Raw genomic sequence first — 11,069 nt, forward strand, 5'->3', positions numbered from 1 at the left:
CTACTTTGCAATTAAAAAAACATCATTTTCAGTATCAAGGTAAAACTTGTCGTCATCTTCGTCACTTTTAACGACACGCATATTTAGTCTAAGAAAATCCATGACCTGATTAAAGACTTCATCAGGTACAGATTTCGAAAAATTCTTTGTGCCTGTTGCCAGGTCAAGCAGAAGGCTGGAGACAGGTGTAAGTGCCTGAGTAAAACAAGAAGTTAAATCTAAATATTCTAAGCTTGAATATTGCGTGTAGTTAATCTGAAACTTATCAAGGGCATTCTTGACCTCTTTCGAGCTGGTCAGACGATTAGTGTTTACCTTCACGGATTCACTGGTTCTTGAATTATTATCTTCAGCAGCCAGATGTGGGAAAGCCTCCATAAGCTTTCCAACGCCTGTGTGTTCTGCAAAGAAAATATGAGGAAAACAAAGATTAATCCATAATTTATTAATTCATATTGACACGTGTAATGTGATTGGCATTGAGAATCTGCACAGATAGTCGGCAGGGCTCGACTTTTACACACGCCCGCACGCCAATGGCGTGTAATTTGCTGTTGGGCGTGTATCTTTTTAAAAGTACACGCCCGAATGGCGTGTTGCATGTTGACCCTCATAGGTCACTCTATTTGACCATTTTAGCCTAAAAGTGCTAATTGTGATACCATATGCCCCCTTTGCAATTTTAGCTTCAATATGGCAAAAATGTTTGCGCGCTTCGCACGCATTTGTACCATAAACTCATTCTACTGTTGCCAAAAGGTGCTGGATTCATTACCCACTTCCAATCCCGTCCACTTACGGCACGTTATATATTGCTAAATGATTGCATATTAAACCACGATTCAGCCAAAAAAATTAAATGGTTATCCAGGCTTATAAAAGCTTTCATAAACAAAATCGAAAATATTTACACAAATCATAAACTCTGTGATACTTGACAGTTTCAGTTTCATTTATTCACCATAACAGGTAAATAACATTCTGTAAAACGTTGTGTGAGAGTGATTCCAGCTTAATCTATTTAAACTTATTTTTGTCAAATGTTATACCAATAGCTAGGTATGTAGCTGGAATGATCAATTCAACAATTTTGACCTTTCGTATTGAAGATATACATTTTTCCCCAAACACCTAAAATAGGTCTTTTGGGGGCAAAAATGCATATCTTCAAAAAGAAAAGATCAAAATGTTCAATTAGTGGACGGCTTTTCATCCAAGCTACATACGCAAAATACATATCATTACATTTATACAATCTAATTCGAGGAATGTTAAAATGTCAAAAATGTCATTTTTTAATATTTTGCCATTATATCGCGAATTTCAAAAACTCAAAAATTATTTGATATTAGAAGGATATTCCTCGTATTCAAAATACAATTTGGTGTGTCTGATGTGCTTTCAGGTCCCACAAAAAATACGTGAAAACGTCAATATCCGAGCCCTTAAGCATAACTTATGGTTGAGCACTTTTACCCATCTTGATATCTACGCAGTATGTGTTAATAATGTCTATAATGGCGTGAATATTAAGTACTTAACAACGTGTTTTCATTATATGGACAATAGCAAAACCTATGTACTTTTTGGTAATCATGTTTTACTAAATGGCTTCAATTGGGGCTTCATTTGATACAAAAGACATACCATAGAACTTCAGGGTGAAGTTCTTAATTCTCAGCGTTAATGCACCTTTTCATGCATTTGAAAACATTCACAAGTTAATTACACTTGTTCATTGCCTAACTGGGGGGTTTACTTTTCGATTCCGCTTTCTTTCTTCTTTCTGGCAACAAAACTTCAAAATGCATCTCCTCCTACATGTTACGCCCTACAATTACGTAACTTGCACACACGTATCGGCTATATCCAGTACCCATAGGGTGTAAACGAAATTGGGGTCAAAGGCCATTAAAGGGGCATTTCTGGTATATAACCAAATACTTTCAAAATGTTTCCTATGCCACATATTATATAGCACAATGACGTCACTTGCACATATGCATCGGCTTTACCCAGTCCCTCTAACTTGTACACAGATTTGGGGTCAAAGGTCATTAAGGGGGTAAATTCTTACAGTTGCATTATCGGGACATCTGTAAGGGGTATGGGGCTCAAAGTCAGTGACAACAAATCTCATGACCAGAGGAACATTATGCAGGGGTCAGGTCAAAGGTCATGCGGAGGTCAAAATTTAGAAATGCATTTCCGGGACAACTGTAAGGGGTACGAGGATCAAACTTGGTGACAACAAACTAAACTAGACTTAGCTGTGGTCTAAGACCACGAACACAGCCGTGTGGTGACCCCTTAATCACCTTTGACCCCAAAATATATGAAAACCCCATAGACATTGGCTAATGTCAATGCACGTGTCCACGTGGCATCACTTTGCTATGCTTTTTGTGGCAGAAGGGCATTTTGAAGGTATATCGTTTTATACCGGAAGTGACCCCTTACTGACCATTGACCCCAAATGTGTGTACACCATATAGACACTGTGTTATAACAATGCATGTGTGCAAGTGGCGTCACTGTCCTACGTAATTTGTGGAAGAAGAAGCATTTTAAAGGTATTTCGTTTTATACCGGAAGTGACCCCTTAATGACCTTTGACCCCAAATAAAATAATACCACATATAAACTGGGTAACCACAATTCATGTGTGGACATACTGTTACTGTCCTATGTTTTTCTTAGCAAATAAAATTTTTGAAGGTTTTTCGTTTTATACCGGAAATGACCCTTAATGACCTTTTGACCCCAAATCTGTGTACACCCCATAGACACTGGTTAATAACAATGCATGTGTGCAAGTGGCGTCTCTGTCCTACAGAATCTGTGGAAGAAGATGCATTTTAAAGGTATTTCGTTTTATACCGGAAGTGACCCCTTAATGAGATTTGACCCGAAATAAAAAAATACCACATATACAGTGAGTGACTGCAGATCATGTGTGAACATACCGTTACTGTCCCATGTTTTACTTAGCTAATAAAAGTTTTTGAAGGTATTTCGTTTTATACCGGAAATGACCCCTTAATGACCTTTGACCCCAAATCTGTGTACACCCCATAGACACTGGGTAATAACAATGCATATGTGAAAGTGGCGTCTCTGTCCCACATAATTTGTGAAAGAAGATGCATTTTAAAGGTATTTCTTTTTATACCGGAAGTGACCCCTTCATGAGCTTTGACCCAAATAAAAAAATACCACATATACATTGGGTGACTGCAGATCATATGTGAACATACCGTTACTGTGCTATGTTTTACTTAGCTAATAAAATTTTTGAAGGTTTTTCGTTTTATACCGGAAGTGACCCCTTAATGACCTTTGACCACAAATCTGTGTACACCACATAGACACTATGTAATAACAATGCATGTGTGCAAGTGGGGTTGCTGTCCTACGTACGTTGTAGGAGAAGATGCATTTTTAGTTGAAATCACGTTTTTGACCCCTGTGACCCCTGCGTGACCTGCGTTAACAAGGGTCAAATCTTATAATTTCATTTTCTGGATATCTGTAAGGGTATGGGGCTCAAACTCAGTGACAACAAATCTCATGACCGGGGGAACATTTTGCAGGGTCAAAGGTCATGCAGAGGTCAAATTTTTGAAATGCATTTTATGGGTATCTGTAAGGGGTACGGGGCTCAAACTCTGTGACAACAAACTTCAGGGACTGCCTTTTGAGGAGAGCAAGAACAATCACTCTGCTCTCCTTAAATCTGATATAGGAGAGTGATTTTTAGCTCTCCTTAGTTGACCATTCTCTGCTTACATCATCAATTGTAAATGCTCTAAGCAGCTCACCTTTGAAGGCTCCAGGGGAACACTTTGAAACACTGTGCAGTGGTCAGGTCAAAGGTTATCTGCGGTCAAATCTTAGAATTTTATTTTCTGAACATCTGTAAGGAGTACAGGACTCAAACTCGGTGAAAGGGTACATTAATGGTATAAAACGTTTTCATAACATTAAATAACATTTGTTCGTAATTTACTGCACAGCAAACACAAATGTTTTTCAGAAAACATTTAAATGCCGGGTTATATAAAGGGTATAAAACGTTTTAATAACATTCCAAAAACATTTTTGAAAACTTGGTACAAATCATCTAAACATTATGTTTTTTTGGGGTTGAAAAAATATTTTGCAAAAAATGTTTGCCCAAAATATTTACAATAACGTTTTTAAAATGTTTTCACGACCTTTCTTTATATAACCCTACATGTTATTAAAACGTTTTGTAAAGAACATTTTAAGAACATTTCTGTGTTTGCTGGGTGCAAATATTTTAACATAATGTTATTTAAGTGGTGACAAAATATTTGGCCAAAAATGTTTATAAAAATAGTTTACAATGACATTTCGAAAACATTAAAAAAATATTGTTGCAGTGTGTTTTCATACAAAACGTTTTATATAACCCGACATTTTGATGTTATTAAAACGTTTTTACCTAAACCAAAACCCAAAATATAACTTATTTAAAACGATTTAAAAACGTTTTTGTGTTTGCTGGGCAGATATCACCAGCTCCTATAATCGTACCGGTTTGAAGTAGGATAAACATCATCCCGCCAGGTTCCAATAACTCATACAACTTTCTAACGGCTTCCTCTGCTTCACCCAAAAAATATATAGCGTCAACAATGGTGATGAAATGGTACTTCTCCTTTGCTCCTGTGGATCTCATATATTCTTGAAAGGTTTGGTTCTGCCAATCATAATCGACTCCGCCCAAATCACAACTTTTCGCGACAGTATCTTGATATTTGGTGATCTGTTTTGTGCTTGGCTCAAGTACAGTTGCAGATATTTGAGGGAATTCGGATTTTAGTATCCTCATCTGAACCAATTCTTGATAACCTATATAATAAGTAAGATCCCAACATAAATTAGAGCTATCAGATTTCCACTGATTTGTCCGATTCGAAGCTTTTGTGTGAGGATAGGAAAGAGATGGCCATGAAGTTTCGGGCTAACATATACCCTGTCCTACAAATGGGTACCTGGGGCGACAACTCGATACTGCCGACTCTCTCCTTTTATCGAAGATGTTTCGCTAATTCTGATCAAAATTAAGTTGGGATGCTAACTTGGTTAAATCTGCTGGGGTGGTACGTTGAAGTCAACCCCTCATTTCAATTTATAATTGTAGGTTTCTCTTTTGTTCAGAAACCAAAAATCAAGCGCAGGGGCGTAGCCAGCTTTCTTGGTCAGGGGGGTGCAAAATTTTTTTAGAGGCACAGCTGAAAAAAAATTGCAGTTGCAACATGAAATTTGTGTTTTTAGAGAGACTGTAGGCCTACATGATTTCGAGCTTCCAAATTTTTTTTGTATTTTACACTATTTTGGCCCACGATCGGGGTGAATTTTGTTGAAAAAGGGGCTCCTTGCCCTTTTTCTTTTCCTTTGCCCTTTGGTCAAAGGGCACTTTTTTCTTTCACACCCCCCCTGCTGGCTACGCTACTGATCAAGCGATTAAAAAGTAGAGCAGATCTGGTCTGCAATCATAACATTATTATGTTGGGAGGACACAGTATAGGGTATATAACCATAAGAATACAATAGCATATGGTGCTAACATAATTATTATCATGATTGTCGGAAATCTATCCCCGCGGGCGACAGTTGATGCTCTCTGTCGAAGGTGGCATACTTTCATGTCACCGTAATGGTGACCGTATAATTACACACCGAGTTTTAAGCCTAGAAATTATACACATGATATAAGCGTATATTGAGGGGTGGGTGGGATGGGGCTTTGTTTGTATGAAACATAAACGATGCATGGAGATGATTTGATTATGAATTATTTTATTATCCCCGGTAAGCACAACCCATACCTCTTACGTAGGCTTCCCCTCTTCCCCACCTATATAACCTCCTCTTCTCTAAGTGTCTCCTTCTACCACCTCCTCGCCTCCCATACATTCGATATCTCCTCTACCTCGAGCTCTCCTCCACCTTCCCTTTTCACTTCCAATGCTCTCTCCCGTCTGTTTCTCTTTCTCCCTACCCTTAACATCCTACCCCCCCCCCACACACACACACACACTCTCTCTTTCCCCTTCTATCTTCTAATTTTTTTTCCAGTAATAATTGCTTCAGTAATCAATTTGCTTTTTGTCCTAATATGATAAGACAATAATATTTAAGATTTTAAATTTGGGTTGCCAAAGATCTTGCATGTGTAAGGGGGAAATATTTGGCACGTCAATAGAGGGCAAGGTTTTTTGGCACGTCGAAAGGGGGGGGGGCAAAGTTTTTTGCCAAGGCCAAATTGGCAAGCGAATTTTGACAATTCACCACCCGGGAGTACACAGAGGCCTACATTAATAATTTCTTTAGGCCTACTGCACCTTCCCTTTATGCAAAAGAGTTAATTAAAACCACTCGCCTTTAAATAGCTACCTGCTGTTTATTTATTAGTCACGAACAATCTACTCAATCTGATCGCGTAAAAATTCGAACCGCACTAACCTGTATAATACTGTGTGCATGTGCACTATGTCTTGTGGGCGACGAATTAATGTACAGCACACACAGCAGTATAGTTGACTTCGGGTGGATACAGAACTACACTACGCAAAAAAAGTTTCTTTATGGTTTGGAAATTTACCAACTATTAAAATCTAGCGACTAATTTTGTACGTTTGCTAAATAATCGCATGCGGGTGATTGTCCTGCGCATTTTGACACCTCAATCACTACCCTATGGCACCCCTGAGAAAAGATATGAATGTTTAAGTAACACGAGGTCGAAAAATTGCACAAAGGCCTATTCAAGTTTTCAGCATAAAAGAACACACACACACCCCCACACACCCCTCCCACACCCTACACACAAAACATGCAGATAACATTTTTTGTTTACTTGCTGAGCACATTTCAGACATCATACTGCCGCTTTCAACTTCACTTGAGATTAATCTCTTTTTCTTTCAGTACTTTGTGTGTCCGTTGGCTTCCCTTACAGCAGCCATGCGGTGTCTCAAGCTCAGGCGTCGAATGTTACCTTGCTCAATCCCGTTCCACTCATTGATAACGATGCAACGCAATCCCACCAGAGCTGTATCTGCCTCTATCTTGTTGTTGACTCGTCTCTTGAGCTGATCCCAAATGGTGTCCAAGGGGTTAAGATCAGGGCTTCTGGAGGGCCACTCAGGTGTCTCAATTCTTTCTGTTTTGGTAACATATTGATCTTCCAATCTGCTGTAATCATGACCTGTTTTGAATCCCTTTTCCAAACCCATCTTTCAAAACGTAAATGTCTTAGTACCCACTCACCTTTGTTTTTGATCATTCATCTGCACAATAAGCAAAGGATTGTCCAACATGCATCAAGGAAAATGCTTTCAATTGAAAAGGCGGGAATGATGAAACCGTCTTCGATCAGTGAATCAGCTCTAAAACCATTGAATAGGCTTCTTTGCAATTTTTATTGTTCGACCTCGTGTTACTTAAACATTCATATCTTTTCTCAGGAGTGTCGTAGGGTAGTGATTGAGGTATCAAAATGCGCAGGACAATCCCCCGCATGCGATTATTTACGTACAAAATTAGTTAATAGATTTTAATAGTGGGTAAATTTCCTAACCATAAAGAAACTTTTTTTGCGTAGTTTATACAGGTTTAATGTCATATTTTTGTTATAGTCAATCGCTACCGCATGAATTACGCGTGAGTAAATTTAAACAATGTTAACACAAAACATATTAATTAGACTAGGAGCCCAGACGATTTATTCAGCTGAGAAGAGACAAAAGGTTTGATGGCCTGGAATAGTATAGGCCCAAGATTCAATATTCCATATTGCTGCCGGTTCACAGCCTGTACGGGCAGCCTGGGGGTCACAAAATAGGGGGCCAAAAATACATTTATTCAGCTCAAGAGAGACATGGACAAAACTTGTTGGATATCACTCCCAGGAATATACTTATGCATAATGACAGCAATTTTGGCCTGTACGGGGGCCCAGACAGTAGCCCCAAAGGGGCCCGCCCATATGGTGTTATTCAGCTGAAGAGAGACAAGGATGAATCTTTTTGCATTGGAACTATTACACATTGGGGTGCACAAAAATACCAATGACAGCAGACCCATTCCATGTCAACTCCAGGGATGTGAACCGCAGCACCTCTTCAATTTTTTTCTTTTTCTGTGTGGTGGTAGATATTGATCAGAAAGTACAATCCCGAAAATTTGAGCTTCATACTCCATTTCGTTTTCCCGTGGCATCAATTTGAAATTTAGGGGGGTCAGCATAAAAAATGTGTCGCAACGCGAAAGACGACGTTTGGAGGTCCATAAATGTATAAAGGAACCCTTTACAACTTTGAAAAGTATGTATCCTGGGGTACTTATTTGTGTAAAATTCAAATCTGGCATCAGAAAACTTGTAACTCCTTTACTTTAAAAGATATAGGGCCCTGAAAATGCAACTTCGTCCATCCAGGACCAACTTTGGGGGGTCAGAACTCCAAAAGTAAAAATAATTTTATTGTCCATTTCTTTGCCAGTCAGAGCCCTTTAGTAGGACATTACTCTTATCCAATATTGAGCCTATTAGAATACTTTTAGCCGAGATATTACCCATGCAAAACCCCAATTGTACATTTTTTGTACATTTTGACCCCCTGAAAACCAATGTCAGACATTTTGATCCACCATCAACTTCAGGTATGTTGAAAATATGTCCTTGGACAACATTTCTGAGAGATATTGGCTTTGGGACTCGATGACTTCAACACATCAGTGAGGTTTGCATTCTCCATAGAGTTGTACATAGGTCATTATACATGCGAAATCAAAAATGTGTACAACTCTATGGAGTAGGCAAACCTAAGTGATGTTGACATGGAATGGGTCAGCAACTTTTTCCTGTACGGGGGCCCAGACAGTAGCCTCAAGGGGCCCAATGTCCTATAGCTGATTTATTCAGCTGAAGAGAGACATGGATGAATCTTTTTGCATTGGAACTAGGCCTATTACCCATTGGGGTTTACAAAAATACCAATGGCAGAAACTTTTTCCTGTACGGGGGCCCAGACAGTAGCCTCAAAGGGCCCGATGCCCCATAACAGGTTATTCAGCTGAAGGAAGACATGGATAAATCTTTTTGCATTGGAACTATTACACATTGGGGTACACAAAAATACCAATGACAGCAACTTTTTCCTGTACGGGGGTCTAGACAGTAGCCTCAAAGGGTCCGATGCCCCATAACAGGTTATTCAGTTGAAGGAAGAAATGGATGAATCTTTTTGCATTGCATAATACCCATTGGGGATTTCAAAAATACCAATGACACTACATGACATGTATGCCCAGACAGCTGAAGAGACACATGGATGAATCTTTTTGAATTTGAACTATTACTAGGTATGTCACAGTGGCTGCACAATAATTCTGCTACACTGTGCATACAAGCATAACAGTGAATTGAAAAGGGCGCGCTTCAAATTTGGCCAATTTTAGAAAACATCCATGTCATTAAATGAATTTCTTCATATGCTTCATTTATCCGAATTGTTTAAATTTTTAATATATGGTGTGTAAAGCCTTTCCGATGCTAACATCGGGTCCTCAAAAATTAAAAATTGTTTTGTTTAAGGGCTGGGGTATGAACGTTTGGACAGTATTTATTTTGGGACATGAGAGCACATCAGACATATCGAATTACATTCTGAATACGAAGAATGTCACTCTGATATCAAATAATTTTGATTTTTGAAATTCGCAATTTAATACACATTTTATGGCAAATCATTAAAATTGATATTTTTGATATTTAACAGTACTTGAAGTAAACTTTATAAATCTGATGATTTATACTTAAAGTGTATGTAGGTGGGATGAAAAGCCGACGATCAATTGAAAATGTTGACCTTTCGTATTAAAGATATGGATTTTTTTCCCAAAACACAAAAAAAAAATTAGGTCTTTTTGGGAAAAAAATCCATATCTTCAATATGAAAGGTCAAAATTTTCAATTGACCGTCGGCTTTTCCTCCCTGCTACATACACTTTAAGAATATAGTATTAGATTTATATAATTTACTTCGAGGACTGTTATATATCAAAAATTTGAAAAATATCAAATTTGTATAATTTGTCATAAAATTTGTATTATATTGTGATTTTCAAAAATTAAAATTATTTGATATCAGAAAGACATGCTTCGTATTCAGAATGCAATTCGATAGGTCTGAGGTGCTCTCATGTCCCACAAAAATACTGTCGAAACGCAATAAACGCTCATTTTGGAACCCTTAAGAGCTACTGACTGTTTTTATGGATTTTTGAAGATCGCTCATAAATCAGTAAATATAGGCCTATTGAAGTAAAGGAACTACCACCATTTAGCTGAAATACTAATCTTTCTTAGCATATAAATTAATTCCGTCGACAACGAATGAAACACTTCCCTAAAACTAGTTGAAGCAAAACATTAATCAATGATATTTTTAGGGAGTAATTTTCCAAACCACAATAGCACTAAGCCATTGTGTGTGTCCAAGGCCATACTATTTTTGTATACGCGGTACAGTAAAATGGCTATTGCTTTTACTGATTGTCCTCCCATGTTAATCCAGATGACAAAATGTTAATTTAAAATCTCATTGCAACTGAATTTTAATTTTGACTTTTCGGACTTGGCTTTGAGTAATGGTGACACATACCATGTTTATGGTAAAAATTAAAATTATATTCCAGACACCGTCAAAATGTCAAACTTTTTTATTTTTTTGTATTGTTTTTAAATAATTAACTGCAGTTCATTTGTTCAACCTCATAACAGGATCATACTTAAAAAATTTATGATGAATGAACAGACGTTCATTAAATATTGAAAAAAACCTAAAATTACTCATGCCTAATTTGCATAATAAAATCATAAATACATAATTAGCTGTAATTACCTAATTTGCATAATTAATTACTTTTTGTGTATTTTTTGTTATCAATTGAAAGAACTTTGCATACATATGTGTGCAAAAAACCCACCTTTATATCATGTACGGTTTTCTATTGGCATCAATTTTGCATATTAA

General features: G+C 37.6%; 1 protein-coding gene across 1 annotated transcript; it reads right to left on the reverse strand.

Moving 5' to 3' along the window:
* On the reverse strand, positions 1-5,946 carry LOC140166731 (histamine N-methyltransferase-like). Its single transcript, XM_072190229.1, has 3 exons — positions 5,859-5,946; positions 4,561-4,878; positions 1-401 (listed from the first exon to the last, which is right to left on the reverse strand). Exons 1-3 carry the CDS (start codon positions 5,944-5,946, stop codon positions 1-3), a joined length of 807 nt encoding a protein of 268 aa, XP_072046330.1.
* Positions 5,947-11,069: the final 5,123 nt, after the last annotated feature.

The sequence above is a fragment of the Amphiura filiformis genome, chromosome 12 (genome assembly GCF_039555335.1).
Source record: "Amphiura filiformis chromosome 12, Afil_fr2py, whole genome shotgun sequence".
Classification (NCBI taxonomy): domain Eukaryota; kingdom Metazoa; phylum Echinodermata; class Ophiuroidea; order Amphilepidida; family Amphiuridae; genus Amphiura; species Amphiura filiformis.

Coding starts and splice junctions, on each gene's coding strand:
- LOC140166731 (XM_072190229.1), bottom strand. CDS start 5,946: ATGTATGGGAGGCGAGGAGGTGGTAGAAGGAGACACTTAGAGAAGAGG. Junction 4,879..5,858: donor AGGGGAAGCCTACGTAAGAG/GTATGGGTTGTG, acceptor CTTATTATATAG/GTTATCAAGAATTGGTTCAG. Junction 402..4,560: donor GTTTATCCTACTTCAAACCG/GTACGATTATAG, acceptor TTTTCTTTGCAG/AACACACAGGCGTTGGAAAG.